Source organism: Pocillopora verrucosa, chromosome 3 (genome assembly GCF_036669915.1).
Source record: "Pocillopora verrucosa isolate sample1 chromosome 3, ASM3666991v2, whole genome shotgun sequence".
In the NCBI taxonomy this organism is placed as follows: Eukaryota; Metazoa; Cnidaria; class Anthozoa; order Scleractinia; family Pocilloporidae; genus Pocillopora; species Pocillopora verrucosa.
The window spans coordinates 634,280-660,595 of record NC_089314.1 but is presented as its reverse complement, the minus strand read 5'-3'; the positions used below and the strand labels follow the sequence as shown (position 1 = coordinate 660,595).

At 37.1% G+C, this 26,316-nt stretch overlaps 2 protein-coding genes and 1 pseudogene across 2 annotated transcripts; 1 reads left to right on the top strand and 2 right to left on the bottom strand.

The window, feature by feature from the left end:
* Positions 1-311: 311 nt before the first annotated feature.
* Positions 312-4,152, bottom strand: LOC131769663 (neuropeptide Y receptor type 6-like). Its single transcript, XM_059085402.2, has one exon. The coding sequence runs from the start codon at positions 3,859-3,861 to the stop codon at positions 2,608-2,610; it is 1,254 nt and encodes a 417-aa protein (XP_058941385.1). The 5' UTR covers positions 3,862-4,152; the 3' UTR covers positions 312-2,607.
* A 3,061-nt stretch (positions 4,153-7,213) lies between these two features.
* On the bottom strand, positions 7,214-8,128 carry LOC136280041 (uncharacterized; annotated as a pseudogene).
* Positions 8,129-13,497: 5,369 nt separating this feature from the next.
* LOC131769627 (bone morphogenetic protein receptor type-1B) lies at positions 13,498-25,538 on the top strand. The gene is given in 15 exon segments (XM_066163778.1): positions 13,498-13,845; positions 18,629-18,916; positions 21,499-21,638; positions 22,111-22,162; positions 22,165-22,223; positions 22,568-22,820; positions 22,823-22,905; positions 22,907-22,975; positions 22,977-23,013; positions 23,016-23,089; positions 23,091-23,235; positions 23,709-23,821; positions 23,823-23,837; positions 23,839-23,847; positions 24,267-25,538. Coding segments are annotated over 15 exon segments (1,584 nt in total). The 5' UTR covers positions 13,498-13,775; the 3' UTR covers positions 24,444-25,538.
* Positions 25,539-26,316: the final 778 nt, after the last annotated feature.

Genomic DNA, 26,316 nt, shown 5'->3' with positions numbered 1-26,316 from the left:
TCCTAGATTCATGAAGAGTTGATTGCCTTTTATAGAAGTCGCTTTTTTCTCATGAAAGATGCTTTTCCTGTAATTCTCTTCAATAACGTGTACTTGTCTGTCTTCTTCGAACAATTGCGCTCTCGACTTTTCATACGTGGAAAGGTCATTAAACTGCCTCAGTACTTACAGATTAATACACACGACATAAGTGACATTTTAAAAAGGTTCCCAGTCACCACCAGCCGACAAGAAGGACAAGAGATCTATGAAGTTTTATTATATTACTCTTCTTACACACAACTAGGCCATAGTAGTTTGTTATCCCAGTTGCTAATTACATGATAACTGCCAGAAAAAGAAGTCTTATTTTTAGAAGAAGATACAAGATCTCCTGGAGATTATTACTTCTGCAATAACGATAAAACTTTAATTATCGTGAAAATAGTTATTGAAATACAACACGCTGTGATTTGCGTGTCTTAAGTGAAATTACATTGCAATTGCTTTTGAAAAAGAAAACTCTTTTTTTTTTCTATTTTTGACCCAAAATATAAAACTGCCGATTAAATTGATAGTCGGTGAGTCTGGATGATATTTAATTAAAAAAAAATCAAGGAAACACGTCATAGTTGTCCATCCCTTATCAGTAGATCTGCAGAATTCTTTTTTCTTATGTGTTTGGGTGTGGGTGTGTGTGTAATGCTTCAGTCTTTACAGTGTACCTTATCTTTAGGGCATGATTTTCACACCTGTCACAATCGCAGTTTTGATCCATGTTCATGTTTTTCAGTTTAGATGAAAAAACGCTTTTTGTAATAATTACCCCGTTGGGTTTTTTTAACATCATGACACTCGACAATTTTCAAACTCCAAAACACAGGTTCTTCAGCATGAAATAACGATAACAAAAATTTCGATCGAACAACATCACAGCAACTTTTAATATATCATTACACTACACCTGAAATTTAGAATAAATAACCGATCGGGTTTTCGTTACATCACATCAAGAAGAGAGGCCACGTTTTCTCTCTAAAATACTGTTTACTAGCGTTGCTGTTAATCTTCGTCAGGTTTTCGAGCCATTTCGCTTAACATAGGTCTAAATGCATCGTGGAGTTAAGCCGAGGAAAGTGAAAGGGGAATTCAGCTCTCTTCACTGAAGGCAAGAGAGCGTGGTAAGTCGACGTACTGCACACACACACACACACACACACACACGAGCACATTGCGGACCTATTTGATACCAAAAAAACTCTGAATCAGTGCAAACCAGCAGACGTAGAGTCTTTCGCCTTGAGGGTGGACTGAACACATTAAGACAAAGCTGGCTGATAAGAGGTTTATAACATCGATCGTGATGTGACGATAAGAAGCAAAGGTTTTAACAATTTAAATGAAAAGAGTCCCTGCAGAGAGCGTGCGTATTAAATAATGAATTGTAAAATCAATTACTGACCGCAATTTTTTAGGTGAAAAAACCAATTTCGTTCCGTCTCAAAAGATTTTTCTCCAACTTTCAGAAACAATTTGGTCTAACACGTCTTGAATTAAAGATCCAATTTGTGGCGTCCTCTCGTACTCGGCTCCAAATTGTCCATTCATTATTCCGATATGTAAACAGCCATCCTGCATATGTCTTTTCTTGACAAAACTGAGTTGCTCTTTTTATAATATGCATTAGCAAGACAGCTATGAATTACACTAAAATCCCATCTGAAATGCTTCTTAGCGGCCTGTCAAAAGGCCGATAATTTTTTACACGGAAGGAATCGATCATCAAGCTGTGGGAGTTTTTTCGCCCATCTTGTTTATATTTGGAAACGCTTTTTGGCAGCATTTTCAATATGTTAAGCAATAACATTTTGCTTTAATATGCTAAAATCTGGAGTAAATACTTGCTTTGTGTTTCCTTTTCTTGAAAATTTAAAAAATGAAACTGAGAAAACTTACCACCTATAATGTCAAATAAAACTCGATGAAAACGGAAGTGGTATGCTTGATCCGGTTCAAAGAGCAACCCTTGAATTTTGGCTTTTTCCTGACATTAATTTATTCGCAGAATGAAGAAAAAATCACTTAAACCTAATTGAAGCGAGCTTCTAAAAACACAGCAGATACGCAGTCGATTCGAGAGGTCGTAAACACTTCTTGAAATGCGAAGATTGAAAGAGAGTTAAAGTAGAGTTCCTTGTTGTAAATGTTGGTTTAAAAAAGGTTGAATTAATAACTGACAGCACCCGTTGTTGACTTTTGGAAATGTTCGTAAAAGATTGATGTAGATTCATAACACAAAGTATGTAAATTTACAGAGCCGTGTAAAAAGGCGAGATTAACTTAGGGATGTGTTCCTAAATTTGAATTCTTATACTTGCTCGAGCTGGAATCCTCTTTTGTTGGCTAGATCAGAAGTGTGGCCGGTACCAACTCTAACCGAGGCATTCTGTAACCCAAAGCTTGACTACTATCCGCTCATTTTTCTTGGCCGTTTCTGTTGTGCACCCAAGAACTTCTCCTCGTTACTATTTACTCTGGAAAGTATTAAGTGTTATGTATTATGAAAAGGCAGCAGAGGTAACAGAACATTGTTTAGGGGTTCGCCAATTGCTGTTCAGTGTCGACCTGCTATCCATCTACTCGTTTATCGGGTTTTCCTTCTGCTAATTCATCGTTTGTTTTAGCTTGCAGTTTCTCGGAGGAATTCTTGGAGCTTTTCTTAAGGCTAGAACTCGAACTTCTTCTTCTTTCGATGAGAAGGGAACCTCTTTGTCGTTCTTTGGTGCTGCGCCTGCCAAAGGAAGACGAACTCCGTCGAAATGTTGTCAGGCTGAGCCCTTCCGTGGTATCAGTACAACATCCGTCCGTGTTGCAACGCAAGAGTTGCTTAAAATCGCGACGAAAATCCGAGTTCGTGACAGAGTAGATAATGGGGTTAGCAGAAGCGTTGGTAACCAGTAAAAGAACGAAGAAACGGAAGGCAATCGCAGTGTGTATAGAGCCTCTTATTCTGATAAATGATCCGATCAAGTGCAGAAAATTGAAGGGTGCCATGCAAACTGCGAATACGACGACGACAGGAGCCAGAAGACGCAAAGCACGACGGTTTTGCGTAATCCTAGAGGCAGTCTCTTTATGAGACACAGTTTCATGTGCTTTAAAGCTTGAGCGACGGTAGCTGTCATGTTTGCGAATGCTATCTTTTAGTTTAGTTCGGATACGAATGTACGTTAGCGAGATAATACTCAAAGGTGCGAAGTAAAAAAAAATTGTGATTGTTGTGTAGTACATCTGTTGAGCTAACTTGGTGGGCCATAATGGCTCACACACCCGTATTCCTGTGAACGGCATTTTTCTCAGCTCCATGACGAAAAATAACGGCATTACAACGATGAAGAATGAGAGAAGCCAGATAAAGAACAGTACTCGCTTAGCTGTTTGAACACTCATTTGCGGTTTCATGCAGTGAACTAGCATTCTGTAGCGATGGAGTGCAATGGCCGTAATGCATCCGATTCCAACACCATAGAAAATATCTGTGAATGGCTGGAATGTTTTGCAAAGGAACTCTCCAAAAGGCCAAGAGATACTGAATTCCTTGCTGATCCACATAGGGAAGCTTATAAAAAGAACACCCAAATCAGCGATGGCCAAATTTAGAATGAAACGATTGCCAACGATCTTCAAGTTCCTCTTTCGCGATGCAACGATGCACACGAGAACATTTCCGACCGTTCCCACAAGAAAGACAACAATCTGTAACGCAAGTATGATCATTCTGACTTTGTCGAACATTGGCCACCGTGCAAAACTATTCGATTCTGAAGAATTTGTAGAGTTTCCGAACGAGGCTGAATTTGTTGCATTTGAGTCCAAAACCATGGCGCCGTTCGATTTGCAATGAAATATTCTAACAGCTTCCAGGGAGATGCAGCTTCAGTTGTTCCAGATATCTATGTGTTGTCACTGTTGGGTTTGCTAGTCGTTTATGTGGGGTTAACTTGTTTAGATGCGAAGTTTATATAGCCACGGATATCACGGAATCTTCCGTGGTTTGATTGTCAGTTTTATCCCTTTCTTATTTGCTGAATTTTGAATTAATCTCTGTCACATGGAGAAATCACCTCCGCTCAGATGTTTCATGAGATACGATGAATTAGATCGCTTAAAATTCAGGAAATATCATTTACCTTCACTGAGCTTGTATCCTGTTAAGTTAAAGATTTTTAGGAAATCTGAAGCGAATTAAAAAAATTTAAAAATCTATTTCAATCTAACCTTTCGAAGCGATCTGCCAATGTGGCACTCAGGTTACTAAAGTTAAAAAAAGGGGACTGATATATATTTGGAATTCGCTCTCGTCCGACGCCCCCGGCTGATTTATTTTATTCTATTGGCCTAAAACGCCGCGTTGTGAAAATCTGTCAAATAACTGTTATTTTAGGCGCCGTAATGACCAGAACAGGTGAAAACAGAAAAATATTCCTTCAATTTGTGGCCGGTCAAATGTACTTGCACAGCACGCACATGAAAAACGTTTCCAATTGAGAAAATAAACGTCTATTCGCTTGTTCTTATGGGCCTCCTAGAACAAATAAATTATTATTTACGAATTCAGCTTAAGTTTGAGTTTCCGGAAACGACAAAAATGCACCTCGTGTTCTTTCTCTCCAGCTTTGATCCTCTTTGTTTCATGCTAAAGTGATTTGTATGTAAAAATATCTCGGGCAATTTTTTATCAAATACATGCATACATGCAAAACTTTTACAAACACACTTTTTTAAATTCAATTTCCAGATTATCAGTGTTACATTAGCTGACTTGCAAATAGCCATAGCTAGTCTAACTCGCCTGTTTTTCCCAAAACGGAAGTAATTGGGAACATTACAGGAGAAATAATATCCACCAGAACTTTCTATGTTTTCCCAAACGCCTTTTCTTGTTATCTGGGGTGGATCTGAAAGTTTTATTGTTCGTGAGTTTCTGATCCTGAGAGGTCTCAATTCCCGACTTTAGTTTTGGTGTTGAAAGCAGTTAATTGATAATAACGTATTTCAGCGTTGAATCCAATACAAACAAAGGGTTTAAGCGACCCTTTCACAATGAAAGGTCGCTGGAGTTTGGCGTCTCTGAATAAATTCAAACACTTTATTCACGCACCGCATTGTTGTTGTTCGCCGGTTCACTTTTTCCCCCGTAATCGTCGGCAAGAACGTCGCCTGAACTGAGCACTTGCAAATTATCTTGTACGAATGACGTGTGTTTCGATGTGTCTGTTTCAATTCACCCTCGACCCTTGCGAGTAATGATTTACCTGAGGTCTCCCCTTAAAAAAATATCAGTACATGTAACTATACATACAACAAAGATGGGATCAGAATATTGTCACTCATCAGCTAAAGAGATATTACCTCTATGCAACAAATTTCTCTCACTAACTGATGAAGAAATGTGTCGCAGTGAGTCGAACTGCATCTTCAAGCGGTTCAAAACTGATCCTGAAGCGGATGAAACTAATGTCAAACACAACTAGCAGCAACTCTGGGCCGTTTATTTCACATGGATATGAATTACAGTTTCCTTTGAATAGCAAAGTGTGGTAAAATTGCGAAATGTCTTGGAGTTTGCTGGAAAGAGAACAATGGAAAGAGCCATTTCAGTTAAATTGAGGAAAAAGGAAATGAAATCTGCGCAATAAAACTCGCGAAAATAAGATGCTTACTTTGGACGCGCAGTTGGATACGTTAGCCGGTACACAATGACGTAAACCCTAAATCAAAGCCTATTAATTCATGAGCACTAACTTAAGGCGCAGTTTTAGGCGGCGAAAAATGGATCTCAAAATTTTTTGAAAACTGGATTACGAGATATGCATTATTTTTTTAATCATTGTTAGCTGTAAACCATCTTGACACTGTTCGCAAATATCAACTTTCACGGATATAACGTTTTGGTAGATTGAAGATGGTCTTGTACGCGATTTTAAAAAGAAATAGGGGATTTTCACCAACGTAAAGTTCGTTCTCTCTTTTTGCTCCATCGTGTATTTTTGCTTTATTCCTGTCAACAAAGCCAATTAACGACGAGCGTAAAAAATGGAAAGATAAAATGTGACTACATGTATTTTTAAAATATACCTAAACTATGTGAGAGCCCACATAACTCGCACATAAACCGAACGCAGTGAGTTCCTTCCTAAAGATTTTGACATGGGAATTATAATTCGCTTGTGGCATGCGATAAAAATAGTTCTTTATAAGGACAAATAATGACGGTAAGTAAATATAGTAACAGGACGCGAGTAATTATTGCTCTTAAAATAGCTTTTATCGAGCCATCTCTTCTAATACCGCTTTCATACAACTTCCACAACAAGAGGAACATGGAGTTTTCAGTAATGATGAAAACTGAACACAAGGTGCCATTTTTGCTTTACTCCTTATTAACAAAGCCAAATAACGACGAGCATAAAAAATGGAAAGATAAAATGTGAATATACGTATTAAGTTTTAAAATGTGAGGATACCTAAACTGTGTGAGGGCCCACATAACTCGCACATAAATCGAACGCAGTGAGTTCCTTCCCAGAGACTTTGACATAAGAACTAGAATTCGCCATTGGCATGCGATAAAAATAGTTCGCTATAAGGAATAATTATGTCGGTAGGTACAGTAACAGGACAGAAGTAACTATTGCTCTTAAAATAGGTTTTATCGTGCCATTTTAAAAATCCATGGGTAGAAAAAGTCGTTTTTTATCGTAAATTGGGGATAGCAAAGCAGGACATAGGCCATCATAATGCTCAGTTCCTTTAGACTGTTAGATTGACAAGCTTAAAAATACTGATCAGCAAGTTTGGAAGGAATTCGTTATTCTCCAACCGATAGACGAAATATCTTAATTCCCACTTGGTTAACTTGGTCTTATTTAACATGAAAAATAATATTCCATTCCTTTATTCTGTGCATTCACTTTATTTTGGAAAATAATTATTTGAAAGGTGTGATGGGTAGAATGGGTCAGCATCGTGTTATTTGTTTTTTTCTTTTTCAACACCCAACGCAACTCACACTTTTTCTACAATATCAAAATTTTTTGTTTTCCTCAAAAGCACCAAGGCTTAACAAGGGATATTACAATATTACAAAATTTAATTCATACCAACAGACACCCAAACAACACACAAATTGTAGTAATAGCGCGTTTAACTTACAAATTTAGGGATACATCATTTAGAACAATGAAACAATGGCTACCGAAAAGCGGTTAGTATTAACTATAAACGTTTGTACCTTGCGGAAAAAAGCACAGTTGATTTCGTAATTTACAGACTCAATACCTTACAATACAAATTCAGTTTCCTTACACCGCTGCTCGATGACCAAATTTCATCTAGAATATTACCAGCAGAGTGAAGGAGGACGTTGCGTTGAGCGGCATACCTTGAGCAAGAATCTTCTTTAAATACAAGAAAAAGTGTTTCACTGATTCGGAGTCAAGACCGCACTCATAAAGAGGCGATGCACAACTGTTAATTAATTTCAAAGAAACATTCTCTGAGACAAGGAAACCTAAGTCTAAGGCGGGTGTGATCAACAGATGTACGCCTTGTAAAAGAGCAGTCATATAAATAATTGTAAGTATGCGGAAAGAGAATTGACCGAATTTTCGCTCTAAAACTGGGAAGAGATACAGAGTTTTAGACATCTAAGTCCAGAGAATTCCAGCTAGTGATTGCGGATGGAAAAAAGGACTTTTTAAATCTAGGGGTTCTCAAAGGAAATTGCGTTAAGTTTACTCTTGATCTGAGACTAAAATGTGTACGTTCACTTTAGATTGTTTGAGAAACAGTTCAGTTGAATGACGTGGAGCAAGATCCTTGGCAATATCCTGTAAAATTAGCTTAAGTCAACATTTAACTTCGCAGAGCTGATTTCCTTAATGGCTCCTGTTACTACCCTTGCGGCTTCATATTGAACATTATTCAGAAAAGCTGAATCACAATTACGACAGTTGTTCCAGATAACATCTTCGTATTCCATGAGTTGTCTAATCAGGCTTTTGTACAAACATCTTAACGTGGATCTATCAACTTTTTATTGGACATATTTCAGTAAATTTAACCATTTAGAAGCTTTCTTGTACATCTTAACTATATGATATCTCCACGACAGAATTACTCTGCAAAGTTAAGCCTAAGTGAATGTGAGAACCAACGTCTTTGACGAACCTGGTGTCAAGAAATAGAGGGGTGATCTTGTTTCATGGTTACCAACCATTTTTCAGCCCAGTTGGAGATCTTCTTAAATCAGAATTTCAAACAGTGTAGTATCATGGGCATAAATCAAAGGAGGAGAGGTGAGAACATCAGAAGTATCGTTGACTCTTGAGGGACTCCAGAGTTGACTGTTTGCTAAAAAGAGGATTATCCTTCTATAACTACCAGCTCATTCGGTTAAGCAAATAACTTTCAAACCATCGAAGGGCAGTTGTATTCCTAAAGCCTCTAACTTACGCAACAAACCAGCATGCTACACCTTATCAAATGCTTGGCCTTTATTCAGGAAAACAGCACGAACCTCTCTATCACTCTCTAAGGCTTCATACCTTGTGTAAAAAGGAAATCAGCTGGTTAATCGCTGAATCACCAGGCCTAATTGACAGGCGCACTTTCCTATCCATCCATAGTTTATCCTGACCACGTGTTGTTACTGTTTTCAGTGGATTGTACTTCTCAATAATCGAACGGATATTGCCATTTACCCCCTTGAATATATTTCATCTATGTCTCTAGTATTCACACTAATAGATCCTGTCAAATTCCAATAGTTCTCTGTTCATATTTGTAGTGTTGACGTTATTAAAATTCTTCACCTGCCTTTTGTAAGATCGACTTCTGTAAGCGGAAATATTCATATTTCCGAAGATAACAGAATGGTCACAATTGAAAGGGAAACTTAAAGTCCCAGAAGAACTAAAACGCCCGAGGCAATTTGTGATGATTAAATCCAGTATCGTCGAACTGTACCAGGGGACAAGAGTTGGCTCCGCTATTATCTGAACCAAGCTGTTACTCTCTACGAAAGTGAACAATTAATGTTAGGAGGTCACTGAGTTCACTGGTATGTCACCTGGTGTGTTTGATCAAATACGGAGAGGACATCGATGCAATAAAATTAACGAACAAGTCAAGAAGGGTTTTTATCTACTGCCTGGAGGAAGGGGGGAGGGGTCAGTGGATTTTGGTTGGGTATCGATAAAAGTGGCAGTTAAGTGACATTCAATTTTCTATAGTCTTCGCCCCTTCCCCCGCGCGTGCGCTATGTATTCTGTTGGCCACGACTGATCCCCCCTCCGTTCCCCATGAAAACCATATGATCCCTCCCAAAATCCTCAGATCCCCCTCCCGTCCCCCCTCCGTCCCTAACCGATAGACAATCACTGGTCCCTCGCTCGTCATTCATGGTTCACCGCGCGCGACTCCGCTTTTTGTCTTTGGGTGATGACCAGAGAGACGCAGGCTCAAGTTGAGACACAGCATGGCTATCCTCCGATCTGACCCGGTTTGGATAATATCGAGTATTTATTACCGGTATCGGCTCATCTTTAATAATGAAATGGTTACTTTTGCTTCAGTTGTTGGTTTCAAACTCTGAAAGCATCAAAATAAGCACTCTCTCGGATTTCTGAATAAAAAAAATTAAACACAATTATAAATGTGAACGATATCAAAGCGTCTTTTCTCTAGTAACTTAAGTTGTATTAACTTGGATTTTTTACCTTTTACCCCATTTCTCTCAATGAGGATTATTTTGCCAGGAGATAATTACTTGAGTCTGTCGGGCGCCAATCTTAATACCGGAAACAGTCCATTAACATGATTAAGGCTCCTATGTCGGTTGTTGTGGGAAAGGACAGAACGTGACAACCTCACCTAATAGAAAGAGAGCTCGAAATGCATCACGTGTAGTTACATTATATGAAATATGTGAGCCGACAACGTTTTCTTTCGCAGGCTACTGGGATGCAAAATAGTAACAAAGCACTGTTTTATAGATATGGGTTGCCTTGACCCTGTGAGAGTCATTTCATTTAAATTTCATTTCCGTAAGTCACTCATTGTTTATTTCTCATATATCATTAAGACATTGTTTTCCGGTTCCGTGACAGAAAAGTTGGGTGGGCCACACGACGATAAACATTTGGTGGGTAAAATTACCAGTAAAGGGAAGATGATAGCCATCCCTGAGAAAGAATTATACTCCTCATACGCATCGCTTGGCATAGTTGTTAAGCTGTAAATAGTTTGAACAAAGGAGTAAAAAATGATCGTGACCGTACGATCAAAAGCCATGATATTAAGCTTTCTCTGGATGACTTTGAGCTAAAATCGAGGAGCACTAGTGACGAGTTTTCAGAATACCTATACCGCATCTAAGTTACAAATTTTGTTTTTCTCTCAAGTCGCCGGTGGGCCAGACCGTATGATAATCACCTACCAATACGTTCATAACATTTGAGCAATACGTTCATAACATTTGAGCAATTTGTCCAAAGTCTCCTGCAAAGCTGACTAGCTGATGTTTGATGAAGTTTGTGAAGTACGCGCTGAGTGCTGTAGAAATGATCTTGTTCTTGAGAATATTAGGCATAGCTGTCGCAGTTTGCGATATTTTTAGTATTGGCCATAAGACTTATTGTCTCTCTGTTTATAACTTTAGCCCGTCCCAATAAATGATATCCGAAATACCGCTTCTTCCGACATTCGATCCGGGACACTTCAAAAGTGTATCACAAGGGCAAATATTGCGAAATGGTAAGGATTGCGAAAAATCAGGCGTTGGTAGAACAGTTCAATGAGACAAATTTTGCCTTTACCTATGGAATCTATGCGTTCTGTGAAAAAACTAACTTGTGGACATGTGGCTAAATAGATAACAAATCTCAGTAAATTTCGAGTGATTGAATTAAGTGCAATTGAAGGCCTCTCACAATAACCACGTTAGTAATATAAACCTGACCACCCGCGCGGGCTGACTCGATCAAGTTCGAACAGTCTCACCTCACATACCACTGTCCTCTTTGTAAAAAACATTCGATGTATTCATATGACCGCAAGATGGGCTGGTTCGGTTCCCAAGATCTTCGTAATTACAACTGCGATCTCAATAATCGGGCTGTTAATTTTTCCTGGATAGAAATTGAAAGCTCAGTTTTAGAAAGCAGTTGCTGGGTCGAAAAAAATAGTTCTCTAACCGGGCTGAAATTTCCCATATGAACAAAAAGGCAAAGTTCCTTTAGCTCACCCGTTTCGCTTTTGCTAGTTGACCTGACTAAAGTTGGTCAAATCTGATGCAAAAATCATTTTAAAGGTCTACGCTGTTTTTTCCTTTTTCCCTTTGGGGGGGGAGGGAGGCGAGGGACGGGAGAGTACTTTTTTTTTGTTTTTTTTGTTAAGTAAGCTGTCATCAGTTCCGTCATAAACTGAAAAGAATGAAATAATAATAAAATAAATTATTCTAAAATAAGCGAGGATCCGCTTAAAGTAAGCTGCTATTCTGTTTTTTTTTAAGGCTATTGGTAAATTATGTCAATCCTCCAAATGAAGGTTTTACCAAAAGCAGAACAAAACACAGTGCATTGAGCCTGAAAGAAATCCGATTGCTGGAGAAAACAAATGTCGGTCAAAACATCAAATGGTAAACTAAACTCACAGTTATCAACTGAAGAGAGTTGGAACCAGTTTTGAAAAAAAAAAACTATAACAACTATTTTATTTCCTTTGCATGTAGTCAACAGTAGCGAGAGAAATAACAAAAACATAATAAAATAATGAAACAAGTAGCAATTTATAATCTCTTGGTTGCAACATTAAATTAAAAGAGCGTCCTTTTGTTTTGTCTTTCCCTCTGACGAAAGGTTATCGCGCTTGAAACGCCAGCTTTATAGCCTCTCTTCGGTGACCAATTAACATTATCAACTCGATAAAAAGACCAAATTTTCTTTTAATACCCCCCTGCACCCACATAGCACCAGTTTCTTTAGAAAATTACCCCTCAGTTCTCCTCAAGAATTACACTTGAAACTAGAATTTTCATGCTCCATGATCCGCATTGAGATTTCAGTTTCTAGTAACCAACACCATTCTCTAGAAAGGTTTGTAAAATTGAGAAACTGAATTTTTTAGTGAAAGCCTTCCATTCCTCCATGATGCTGTCTAAGGAGTCCCCCTGATTTTTTGTCAGTGATTCAGTTTTTCGACCGTCTTTTTTCCTCCCGTCTTTTAAGGTCGATATATTGTCGTAAGCAAAACTTCGCCGTTGTGTCTGATTGCCAAAAAGAATCAAGAGTTTCAGAAAGTTTGTTGAACGTGAATATTAGGACTTAATTAACTAAAGTTTGGATACTTCTGACCTGCGAAAATTTGTCAGCTTTCTCCGCGATATTCTTTCCCGTTACAAAATATGAGGAATTTTCACACGTACCGTGACCAACTGATTTGATACCCTCACGTCTGATAAGTTTGAGGCCGCTAAAACTGCTGAACTATTGACTTTTCTTAAACAGGGCGTCTGCTCTGCAAAGTTTGGGTTAATTCTGAGAGTTCTATAGCTCTCGGATTTCTTATCAGTCGAAAAAAAAATCACTACTTTAGTGATGCTACAATGACAAAATTATCTTCCAGTTTTATGCGAATGTTTTTCTCTCATCTTTTTTCCAAAGCTGCATTTATTTATAGAATCGTAGAAAAATTAGAGAATTTGGGCTATTCAAACAACAACAAATAGTTTCTCGGTCTCTAGATCAGAGGTTCTAGTAAATCGCTTTCACTGATCAGTTGCTCCTCGTAGTCATCAAAAAAATGATCGGAAATCCGCGAAAAGCAATTACTAAAAAGTATTTACTTTATTACTACTACTTTACTACTTTATTACTTTATTACTTTATTGCTTTATTTTATTTTATTTTATTCACCGGTATCGCAGAGGTCATGGGTTCAAATCCCGTACAGGCCTGAAAATTTTTTTCAGGTCCTATTAACAACTACTCGTTTCAGTAGTGTTTCTTAGCTGCGAGGATCTCTTAATTTCATCATTTACTGATATGTTCTGAATGGTGTTCAAGTTTAGAAATCTTCCAACGGAATGTTGTGCTTAAATATGGTCAAATATGGGTGAATCTTTGAAGTTCCTCATCCATAGGAGGCACGGTTTCAGTTTGAACAGATCAATTCGATCCGTAGCTAACAAAGAGAAAGAAACCGCAGACATTTCCCCACAAAATGGCGCCCGTAGCCGAGTTCGTAGTCAAGTCGAACAAAGGTGTAAGTCGCATTTTCTTCCTTGGCTACCAGATAAAAGACTCTGTATGATTTTGAATTTGTATTCGGTGAAAAGACTGCTTTCTTTTAGCACCATATTGTAATTCTAGAAGAATTCGCTAATCCGTTCTGTGATTGGTCGCTATGAAAAGAATGATTAGTGTTTATTGTTCTCTATATGGCATATTTCCTTCTGCAAGTTCGAACAACACAAGCCGTCGCATACTTGTCAAATTCCGTGTGGATATCGGCTGCGCTGCACTGACTTCCCTCACTCAAATATCATTGTATTACGAGCCTTGACGAGTTAAATTTTGGGTGCCGAGGCAAATAGTTCGAGATCTTTAAGTTAGGCGTGTTTTTCGATCCTAAGACTTGTCTCAGTAGGGGGTAGAATACGTCACCGCTTCTGTGTTGTAGCCATTTTCGAGCGAACTCCCGATGGCTATTTGTTCCAATCGCAGTTGATCAATATGGCGACGAAAGGTGGATTATGTTTCTTTTTCATGGTCTTCTTCGTCTTCCTTTACCTTCTAGCTCAAGGTAAGGAGTCTTAAGTGATTAATTTTTGATTTGTGCTTTCATCAAAGGTGTGAATCGTGGAAGTATGAACAAATAGAAACCCGTAGGTTTTGGTGGCGGCATGGCGGCGGGAATCGCTTCTGAGAAAACTTTACCGCAAACGCAACGAATTCATCTTCCCTTTATAAAATAACTTAGTTGATAGCTTAGGTGGTTTGATCCCTCGGAAAATAATATAAAGAATGGTTATTTAAGCCATTTAATCATTGTGTCGACTGATCGTCACTACGAAAATACGGAGCTAGAGTTACCACACGCAAGAGTATCACTTAAAATTTTACTTGTATAGTGCTGTGAAAACACCAGCAAACGATCTCGATATAATTAGCAAAACGTAATCTGCGAATGATGGAGTTGTTAGGAGTTAGGAGATGAAGCTTTGTTACTTGACAGAAAGAAGTTTATTTCGCGCGCTCTGATCTTGTCAGCATGCTGGTATATCCCTGTGGCGTACTCTGGATGTTAGACTTCGATTTGAAAATTTCTCGCAAGATTTGCTTCGCACATCTCATGCCTACAGACTAGACTGCCTCCTAATTACTTCTCTTAGTATGGGAAATTATGTTTCTTAAGTGTGAAGCGAAGTTTTCTTTTCTGAAGTTTGGTATCATAATAATCGTGTTTGTTCTCACATTTACACATTTACAATTTTATTCAGAGTGAAGAAATGTAGAATTTCATCATTCCAGTATAGTGCTTCTTTGAATAATATTCTTAGACTTTGTGACTAAGAAAGTATTTGCAATGACTGTGTATTTACACTGATAGACATCAGGAGCGCCCAGTTTGTCGCCAGTGGGCATTGCGAACGTGCTTTTTTTGATTCCTTCACATTGTTGTTGTGTTGCAAGTGAATCCTTTTTGTTCTCTCATCAACGGCTAAATCTTCGTTAAACCTACTAGACAAGAGCTCTTTATGTTTTATTTTCAAATTTTTTTTAATGAAAAGCTCGTTATTTCTTCCAAATGTAAAACTTGTTCCTGAATTAGCGTCACATCTGCGTTTAATTTCACGCATGCATCTCAGGAAACTCATATATGAAAACCACTTAGCTGTGTTCGTGTTTTAAGTAGTTCTTTCCGAAACAAAAGGAAGTTGCTGTTTAGAATTTAAGAATAGATCTTTAGGCTTTGTTGGGTTTTTTGTTTTCTTATTGTTGAACGTTGACTTCATGAAGTTGGAGTCTAAAAAGTTGAAAAAAATATTTGATATGAGCGTGTGTAGATTTCTGCGAGCAATCCTCAAGAGCTTGTACTCTATCTGAAAGTGAGTACTGGTAGATGATATTGGAGAGTATTATCACTTCACGCTGTTGTTTCTCAACTGATATGACCCTTTCCTTCCCTGAGCTTCCACTGAAGGCTCCACCAAGTGAATTTATCGAAGATCGCGTCAAAAAGTTGAATTTAAGTCAGAGCTGTTGATCTCTCTATTCATTGAATCCAAAGTAAGTGATCGTTGAATTGAATTAAGTAAAACGTTATCTTTGCATTCATCTACTTGTCACTGATCTCTGCTAAAAGGAAAAAAAACGTAGCATGAATTGTGCGCTAAGGGAAAGCCTTCATGTGGAAAGTCTTCCATACCATTTCTTTCTATTTGCCTTTGCATCAATCTAAAGCGCATTACGGATTAATCGTTAGTTTGCTAAGCAAACATGGATTTGTAACGGGATTTACCTGCTCTATTCTATCTCAAAAAGGTGTGGGAGCTGTTTTCTTTTCACCCTTCAAAAGAACTCTTTGTTCCTTACTGGGCAAAAGTAGAAAAAATTTATCAGATTATTTTGTTAACAATCCCAATTACTTTTTGTTAGATCCAAGTGAAGTTTTCAATTATGCAAATTTATTGTTTCCATTGTACTTTGTACACAGGGCACACATGTTCTATGCTTAGTACAATTGGCAAATTGATTCACAGCTTTTCAACAATTTAACTCATAAGAATTGGTGTAACTACTTCAGATTTATGTTAGAAGTCTATTCACAGCCAGGGTATTATACATTTTTCAATTTCCACTCAATTAGATTCATTTGTGGGTTGATTGATTTTTGAGTGTCTTATTCCATAACTAACCAGCTGCAGACTCTGCACAAGTTTGGTTAACTAATTTGACATTACTGACTGGTCAACCAGTTAATAATCATGTACTGCAGATTCCACTTTGGATGCCTCTATATGTGCAAAGTAATAACTCACTGTTATTAATTGATTTATCTTTTTACACTCAGGAAATTATTGTTTTGGCCATACTTTATTGAGACAGCATACCAATTGTTTCAATCAATTATATTGCCTTCGTCTCTAATTATTCAGTAGTAACAAGCATGTGCTCCTCACACATCTTTTGTTTATTTCCACAAAAAGTAAACCACTTTCAATCTAGTCCAGAGAAAATGGTCAGATGACTGGCAGATGTTGCATTTCTTGAAAAATGTTGAGTAATTACTTCAACGCCTTTTTTCAATGGCAGTTCAAGAATATTATCAATGTTAATTAGTTTACATTTTCTTCCAATGTACTTTGATCTTAACGAATCTTTCAATATTAAAGATGTTAACTCAGATATGGGAGACTAAATAATGGAGTTTTATCAAGATTTATTGTACTTCTTGCCATCACAAAATGGAAATAACTTCACTTTTTGGTTGGTTGGGTTAATGTGCAATCAGAATAAAGCTTTGAGCTGAAGTTTAATCATTGAGCAATGCACAAGTCCACCTATTTGTCTTGAATTCAAATTGCAAGGTGAATAATATTGATCAATTTTTTGTTGGGCTTCTTTTAATCAATGTTTGGAGTAAAAGCTTTTAGAGTAGTGCCACTTGATCTTGGCTGCTGTTGAAGGTGACATTGAAATGTGCAAATTATGATATCATAAGCAAGCCTTTTTTCCTTCTTTGGGGTTTAGATTCGTATATCTGTTCATTGATCATGGTGTCAGGAGTATATACTTTGACAGCACTTCATGGAATTCAAGCAATAACAATATCATAAACCTCCTGCAAAGGTTGTTTTCAAACAGTCTTACAAAGTTGCTGCTAGTATGAAAACTCATGCCTCTGGTCATATGAGGAAATATGCTGACTGAAAAACAATTTATTCTAAGCAGACAATCTGCACTAAACATACATACTATATGCAGCAAATGTACAAAAGATTAATCTTGATGTCAACTGCTTTTAAGTTATTGATATTTTGTTGAAGGTTGTCTCACACAATGGATATTCAGTATTTATCTTTCTCAGTGACTGAAATAATAGTGGTTGTGATTGGTATGAGTGGAAAGTGGCTTTGTGTTTTAAAATTTAATGCAATCAAACCAGTGGTCAAAATTTTGATTTCAAATATGATGTCTGTTGAAGAGATTTATTCTGGTCTCCTGTAATTTAATGTCCTCTCTGAGACAAAAACAAGGTTTATAGCTTAGTGCCACATTGCTTCCAAAATAACCAACTACCAGGTCAAAGAAGACACAATTTGAATGGCGTGTGAAGACAAACTTAATTTAGGCAGTTTGCAATATCTGACTGTGCTAATTAAAATTGTATGATGACAATTGGATTCTTGGATCTTAGCTTATAACTCAAGTGATCCATATTGGTAAAATTTGAGTGAGGAGAACAATGTACTTGTTGAGTAAAAGTGGGGGGCTCTTATTTTTTCTTTATTCTTTTCATCTTTCATGATAGTCCACTTAAGATGTTTTGATGCCTTAGGAATTTAGGGTAAAGAAAGAATTTTACAGTTTAGAAGCATGCTGCTTTAGTTTGCAATATCACTTTCTTCAAAGTCGTGCAGTAACTGGTGATCCTTCTACTCCAGTTGATCTTTCATTGACACAATGTTCTCAGTTTATCCATGTAAATTCTTACTGCATACAAATTTTATACCTGTATGTTTAAAAAGTTTGATATTTCTTTAAAATAATATGAGAGAGCCAATACCTTAAAATAGAATTAAAATGATTATGAATAGTAAACAAAATGCCTTTTGATAAATAAGATGTAATCTTTCCTCAGTTTAGATAGCAAGATGGTTTGGATATTTCATCATCTTTGAAACAAATTAAATAAACATAATTATCAGTAATTTTTTTTCATCCTCAGTGGTTTCCTTAGATTTGTTGTTGGCTGGCTCTCCTGGAGTTGAAAAAATAAGATTACATAAAGACTCTTATAGGACACTAGTAAATAGCAAGTGCCTATTAAGTATTAAATTTTGTTGATTATTTTCTTTTCAGAAGCACTGTATCAATTTTTAATGACTTTCTTTTTTTCTTTCCTGTTTGTGCTGCTCTGTTATAAAAGTTTAGCTCCAACTTTCCCTCAAGATAAACTAGTAAACATAAAATCCTTCGTGAAGAGACTTGTCTCATGAAGTAACCCCACTCTATGAATTCACATCTTGGAGACAAGCATTTTGTACTTAATTTTCCTCTGTCTCCATACTGTAAAATAGGATTAGGAATTATCCTGGAGTTAATTACTTTAAAGGATTGGAAAAAGCAACTCTTCTAGTTGTCTGCCTAAACACCTGTCAGGTTAAGGAATAAGAACAAAATAAGTAACTAGTGCAGTGGAATTTTTCAGAAAAGCACAACTTGGGAAATTGGCAAGAGAGATCTGATTATAATTATTAAAAAGTCACATAGAAATTGTTATTGTTTTAAAGGCTAGCTTGTTTGTCGGTGTGTCTCTTACTATTGTATTTTAATTGTTATTATTTTTTTAATGTTTGAAGCCCTAAGTCTAAGGTGCAGATGTAGTACACATAGCTGCCCTGGTGACCATGACAATGAAACTTGCACAACTGAGGGAAAGTGCTACAAGAAGGTGGAACCTGGTGTTGATGACAGTTATGAGCTCATCACTTATGGCTGCCTACCACCTGATGAAAAGACCAGCATGCAATGCAACACACCGGATCATGTTCACAAGAAGCAACTGTCTATGGAGTGCTGTCAAGATGGCGACATGTGTAACACATTCTTAAAGCCCACTTTGCCAACAACTCCTAGTCCTACCACAGGTAAGGTTCTTCCAAAGCTTTATTATGAGCTTATGAAGTTGACCCTTATTAGTTTTTTCAGATAGACACAAAATGAAATTGGAAGTCAGAAAGGAATGATGATGGTTATGAATGGGAAGACTGTTATAGAGTGCAAAGTTTTCAACATGCTCCTGCTCTGTTGTAGCCTCTTTAATTCAACACATGAACTATGATTTTGCCCTTGGTAGCATTGGGTGACTATGCTTATCACTTTTTCCTTTTGGAAAGAATACTAGCTTCTAATTACATGTTTTGCGGGACCCATTTATAAGTCTATTTAGAGAAAGTGAGCATGAGATCTGAGTGTCTCCCCTAAAGTAAAAAATGATTGAGGTAAATGGCATTTTACAATCAAGAATGATACTGCCTTAGAATATGTTAAGTAGGTATCTGAGTTAAGAAATTGACATCTCAAAGAGAGTAAAAAATAGATCTTTGGTTCTAGTGCTCTCTTTCAAATGTGTGGGTTTCTTACTGTTGCTACTTTCAAGTGAAAATAGCAAAAGCATTCTAATAATTATTTATGAAAAAAATTGAAAAAAAAAATGTTTGTTACTTTTGCCTCTCAAGTTTAAATATCAGTTTTAACTAATACAAGTAAGTTCACTCATGGAATTTGAGTGGAACACATTCATCATATTCTCTCTTAGCCACTTAGGTAGTTAAGTACCAGTAATTTACTAGCATGCGAACTCTTGTACAATCTCTTATGAAAAGTGTCTTATGATGTCAATGGCGGGTGCAATATTTTACAGATAAGGGATATTGTTTGACTTTCAACTACTAATGGATTTTCTAGTGATGATATGAAATCATGCTAGCACAATTTTTGTTTATGGGGTTTCCAATGGGGTAAGTGTTAACTTCAACAATGCTTTCATCCTGGTGGAGAGACTCTTGTTGTAACATCTGACTTTCACTCTTCACTATACAATTACCCATAAAATAAGACCAACTGATAGAGCTCAATACACCCCATCTGAATGAGGAGGACGTGTCCAGTTTCACCTCTGGTAGAATATCACTTCCACTTTGTTATACTGCTGCTATAGATGTATGTAACCATAAGTTAACTGTGCCTTGAGCAAATTTTGAGAGCAGTTCCTGCTTTAAAAATTCATAATTCTTTCTACTACATTATTATTTTCATAGAACCTCATAACCAGATAACTTTTTTTTCTTCAAGGTTCCTCTTCTCACATGTATGTATAATAAATCATAGTTCATTGTCATCTTAAGGTTACTTCCCACCTTTAGAGGCTGAAAAAATTGATTTTTCTTTTATTTGACTAAACTTAATCCAAACATTTAACCTAACATTTTCATTACAAAAAATTTTCTGAAATCTTTCAAAGCACCCGAGTTATTAAGAAAAACATATTTTCAAATAAAATTTAATAAACCAGGAAGGTGTCATAATCTCCTGGGAAAATTCCCTAGGGAAATTTTCGTGGCAACTGCTCATATTGGAGCTCATTTTTCATGTTATTTCCATTACGCACTTGACAAAATACACATGTTGAAGCTCTTTGCCTATGGAATGATCTTTGCTCATTGAAAATCAAACATAGGCATGCTATGTTTGCAAGAGTTATTTTTTTGGGGGTGGGTGGTTTTCTTGAAACTTTGTAAATGATGTCTACATTGTTATAAAAGGAAAGAAGATTATTAACACGGAAAAGAACAAAAATGTCGAATTAACCCACTGCAGACTGCAGAGTGGGTACAAAATGTTGACTGAGAATCTAAGGATATTTTTGTCTGGTATGTGATAACATAACATGTAATCTTCCAATTTCCTGAGCGTCACACAATTGCTTTTCCACAATCTGCTTTCATGATTATTTACACTAGTTTGGAATATTCCTGGCCCATTTCTTGATGAAAATCGATCATAATATAATTTCAAGCCTTGATATATTCTTCTCACTTTGTGTGCAAGTAGGTTGGTGTGATTTCTGTACAGATTTTACCAATGTAATAAAAGTAGATGAAAATGTAGATGTAAATGAGATGTCACTATTGAATATATAACATGTGCAACATTTGAGAAACAATTGTCAGCTTTTTACATGGTCCATATTGTCATCTTTTTGAGTGGTTTATTTTGTTGACAAAATTAGGACCTAGACCAAACCAATCCAGAAAAATATAATCAGCACACTCAACAAATCATGAATCTTGCAACACAGCTTGCCGTTAAAGAACTGCTCCAATTAAAAAAAACAACAACACTCTTATTGCTGCGAGATACATACCCTAATGTGGTGATCTGATTGGTGCGAGATACATACCCTAAATGATCTGATTGGTGCAAACAACATATCACTCTCTGTGTGCTAAAATAAATGTTTTTTTTTTTTTTAATTAAAAAAAATAACTAAAAAATGGTAGAAAGTCCTCAGTTAAAAAAGGGAAGTAAAAACAGCCCCAAAGAAGAAAGAAAGAGTACCATTCTGTAAAGATGAGGGAAAAAATCAGAAAAAAGAAAGTTGCTAGATTTTATCCCTGTTTTCTGCAGTTTATACCGATCTACAGTGACGTTTCTTTGTTCACCACAGGTGAGACTGTAGAGGAGGAGTTTGAAGATGGTGTAACGGAGCAGTACTCCATCCTCTTCATCAGTGCTGGAGTTTGCGTTGTGGTGTTCATAATCTTCCTCAGCGTTCTTTGCTATCGGTTAGTACATAGTGTAAGTGAAGTAATGCCGTTCTCTCTCTCAAAGAATTCATATTCCATGTTTTGTTTAAGTAATGTGTAGATATTGATTGGATGCTTAAACATCTCCCCCCCCCCCCCCCCCCCAAGTAACTCCTGACTCCCTGAGAATTTGAATTTTTGAAGAGTGTTTGTTCAACTTCCAACCCCCAGGCCAAATTATGTTTCAATGACCCCACCTAAGGGTGCGATTTGATCTCAATGTTTGTTTTGTGAAAGGCACAAGTGACTGACTTTCTTCACGTATCCTAGACCTTACAGACCTTTTCTACCAAAGTAAGGTAACTCTTTACCTCTTAACCCACCCTGGATCTAAACCCTTGTATCTGGCTGCAAAAAACCTAGCACTTCTGGTTCGAATTTCCCTGTGTCCAGCCAGGTAAGATTTAAATTGTCATCCTTTCCCCTCTCTGACTTGTTTGTGTTTTGTAGGTTCAGAGTGGTGCATAGCAGAGTGTCCATCACCTCTAGATGTGGAGAAGTATGGGAATCCATACATAATGCCAGGCGCAACCTGAAAGATATGCTGGATCAGAGCTCTGGCAGTGGCTCGGGATTACCACTTTTGGTAAGCAAGACATGTTTTAGTAACACAACCCACTACAGCTGTCTTATGCAAAATTATAAGTTCCGACTTCTACGAGAACACCCATGTCAATAAACCCGGCACCATTTTTGTCCCATGTGTGGAAAACGGGTAATCTGGGTTCAAACCTGTTCTAATTTCACAATCAGAAGCTCTTTCATCTGAGTGTCAGAAAAGTCACCAGTCATGTAGTCATACTCAGGGTTTATACATTTATGTGATAAGTGCCCTGGAAACTGCAAAGTCTGTCATCAGCAAAGTGGAGGCATTCCTCAGGCAAACCCCTATAGTGTACTGAGGTCCTTCTGTATGATTAATTATGGCAGGTACAACGAACAATAGCTAAGCAAGTGACACTAATCAGAAGTGTTGGCAAAGGAAGGTATGGAGAAGTGTGGCAGGCCAGGTGGAGAGGTGAAGATGTGGCTGTCAAAATATTCCTTTCACATTGTGAATCCTCGTGGCAGAGGGAAACAGAAATCTACCAAACTGTTCTACTTCGCCATGAAAGCATTCTTGGATTCATAGCATCAGACATCATTGGAAGCAACCAGGTGACTCAGATGTACCTGATCTCAGATTACACCCTTATGGTTCACTCTATGACTTCTTAAGGGGGCACTGCCTCAACAAGAAGACCATGCTCAAGCTTGCATTGTCAGCCTACAGCAGGATTAACTCATCTTCACACTGAAATTCAGGGAACTAAGGGCAAACCTCCAATTGCTCATCGAGGATATCAAGAGTAAAAACATACTAGTGAAGGAAAACCTAACTGCTGCATTGCAGACTTTGGCCTTGCAGTTAAATACTCAACTGACACTGAAGAAATTGACATCAAGCCAGAATACAAGAGTTGGAACAAGGAGATATATGGCTCCAGAGGTGTTAGAAAATAACCTGGATTCTAGAAATTTTGCAGCATTTAAGATGGCAGATATTTACTCTTTTGCTCTTGTTTTGTGGGAGATTGCAAGAAGATGTATATCTGATGGTAAGTGTATTTGTTAGCCCATTCAAATATGCTGCGCTTGATACCAATTAAAGCAGTGAATCAACAGAATGTAATAACTGTTATCTTAAATTATGGTGGATGAATCAATGTATGAAACAGTGTATGATAATTTTATATATGGCTGCAGAATCAAGCAGTGTTTAGTTAGATTGTTAACCTCTTGAAATTTTAAATCTAGAGATGTTTGATTTTGTATGACGTCCCCTGATAACTTCCTCCCCCTAAAATTTGTTTATTCACTACCTTTTCATTCCAGCCTTTCCTCCTTAGAAATAAAATCACTAAGTTGGAAATCATTTGCAAAGGAAAAAAGTCACTGGAAGTCTATCATGTTTTGAATAGCTCAACTATCACTGTTCTTACCAGGTAGATAACAATAGGTAGTTGGGTGGTAGTGAACAGGACTATAGGGTGCAAATTATGTCCTTTTTTTAAATTTTGATTCCTATCAGAAACTGGAATGTGTGAAGACTACCAAGTTCCATACTTTGACATGTTACCGGGTGATCCATCTTTTGATGAAGTGAAGAAAGTTGTGGTGACAGAAAAGAGACGTCCTTTAGTTTCCCAACAGATGGTATCAGAGATGAGGTTAGTGGGACATTTGAAGCTTGGGTGGTAGTGATACTGCAACTTGTCAGGAAGGGACATTGTCAGGCATTTATGCAGTGTTAGTAGGGGTAGTCATTTGATTAGCCTGACTAGTCTTCCAGGAACAAGGAAAGGGAGTTAGCCTTAACTTGTGCAAGGTCCAGTGTCATTGGAACAACTCAACCATTTCAATTACTAGATTCTTCCAAGGTTATAAGGAAAGTTCTTGCTTTAAATAATACCTAGAGCAGGCCACTTTGCACCTATGGTGAATAATCAAAGAAGATGTTTACTGTTGATGCCAAATGAGCTCTGTGATTTTTTCTTATTAAGCTTGTCTGTACAAGTAGTACTCATCATGCTATGTAAACATCTGACATTAGTTTGATGATTAATTGATATTTCTTTTTTTCTAACAGTCACTCCAAACATTGGCAAAGCTGATGACTGAGTGTTGGGCGAGCCACCCTACTGCCCGTTTGACAGCCTTAAGAGTGCAGAAAACATTGAACAAACTCAAGAAGTCAATGGATTTTATAGAAAAACCTTATAAACATGATGATGATAGCCCTCGCACAAGTGTTACAACAGCATAAAGAGCCAAATACTTGTGAAGTGGTTGAATCCACACTCCATCATTGGAAAGAAAATCAGGAGATTACTAAACCTGTCCAGCCAATCTCCAGGCTATCTCCAGTCATAAGAAAAGAATCAAATCAATTTGGAGAAAATTCTCAGAGACTCTAAAATGACACAAACTGTCAATAGCGTTAGGACATGCTCAAAAACTGTGCAAGACTATAATACCTCTCATACCAAAGGGTATTGGACCAAGTAAAATGTAATTAGCTGCAGTTAGATATTATTGTAGACTAGAGTTTGGTTTCAGTTCCAAAATTGAATTCATATATACAGAATGCTAGAAAATTCAAGCAAAAATACCAGTATACAAATAACAGGTTGGAACTTGATCAATTCACATACTTTAAACTACTGGTAATTTTACCCATGTAGAAAATATACATAAGTTTATTAATTAAAAGCATGATGTACTGCACAGCCATTATCAATGCGATTATTTGTGTGCTTCACTATGTATGCATATAGACAGCAAATAATTTTTGAGTTCAGCTAAAAGTGTGGAAACTGCTGAAATTAAACATAATGTAACAGATGTCTTTGAACACTTCCTCAAATTTGTAAAACATGTTCAGTGCTCACCACTCAAGATTAATTAATAGAGGTGTAAATATAGTGAGGCAGACAACCAAAGATCACACTTGATTATGGCTTTTGACCTCTCAGGACCCATCATTTGGAAAATTTTTCTCCTTTCCAGCTCCTAAATACTCCCTAGCTAGTCAGTAAAGATGACTAGGATGGGTGATGTACTAACATTGCAGTGAGAAGCCATATTGATGACTTCTGTGAAGAAGAGAGGGTTGAAGGTGTTTGTAAACTTGTTGAAAGCTCAAAGCTAAAATTAAACATAGAGAGAATCACCTGTCACTTCACCAAAAGTTTTGCTTTTCTATGGAGAATTTGTTTGAAAAGAGGACCTTGGTGGTGGTGTTACTGCATATTAATGTAAATAGAGATGTACTCAGGATTATTATTTTTAAATGAAAGTGCGATGTTGCATGTAAATGTTATTGTCATATGATGAAAGGTTTTGTATTCAAACATCACAACTTGTATTTTTGTGTGTGTTTTTTCCAATCTATGTGTATTTTGGCCATGACCATAACAATGGGAAAAGACATGGCTGGCTGATTCAACAACTAAGTTTGCTTGTTACAGTTTTTAATTCATAATGAAAAGAGCCATTTAACTACTAACCAAAGTAGAGCTTTGAACAGGGTTTTCCCTTCTGTGTTACAGTCCTAAAGAAGAAACAACACTGAGGAAAACTGAATAATGGTTCAAAATTCAGCAAGCCAAAAAATATTACTGTTAAACAGTAAGAAGCTTAAAAGGTGTTTTTATGCTCCTAAGTATATCTACCACTTCTCCTCAATTGGGAACTTGCTCTTTTGCTCATTGGGTGTAACTCAAAAGAGAACATTCCCTAAATCCACCTTAAATTGTTTTTCTAGGAAGATTGGTCCTCAAATCTTCATAACATTTTACCTAAGGTTCAGACACTTCTAATCAGTCAAGAGGGTGCCTGAAATGTTTAGGCTTCCTCATATGCATCAAGCAAACAACAGCTTGGTTCTTTGCAAACATGTACACGTCATTAGAGACTTTGATTTTGATAGGGTGGAGTTAGTGGGAATTCTTTTTTCGGTGGGGGTGGGAATTTGCAGAAAAAAATTGGCCATGTTTAAAAAATGGGACTCCCAAAGGACCAAGAGAAATAATTAAACTATAATGGAGTAAACAAGTTTTATGATTGATAAGTTCATTCACCTAATACAGACATTGCTGTGTCCTAAGAGGGTTCAGAGCAGGAACAGGTTTTTATTT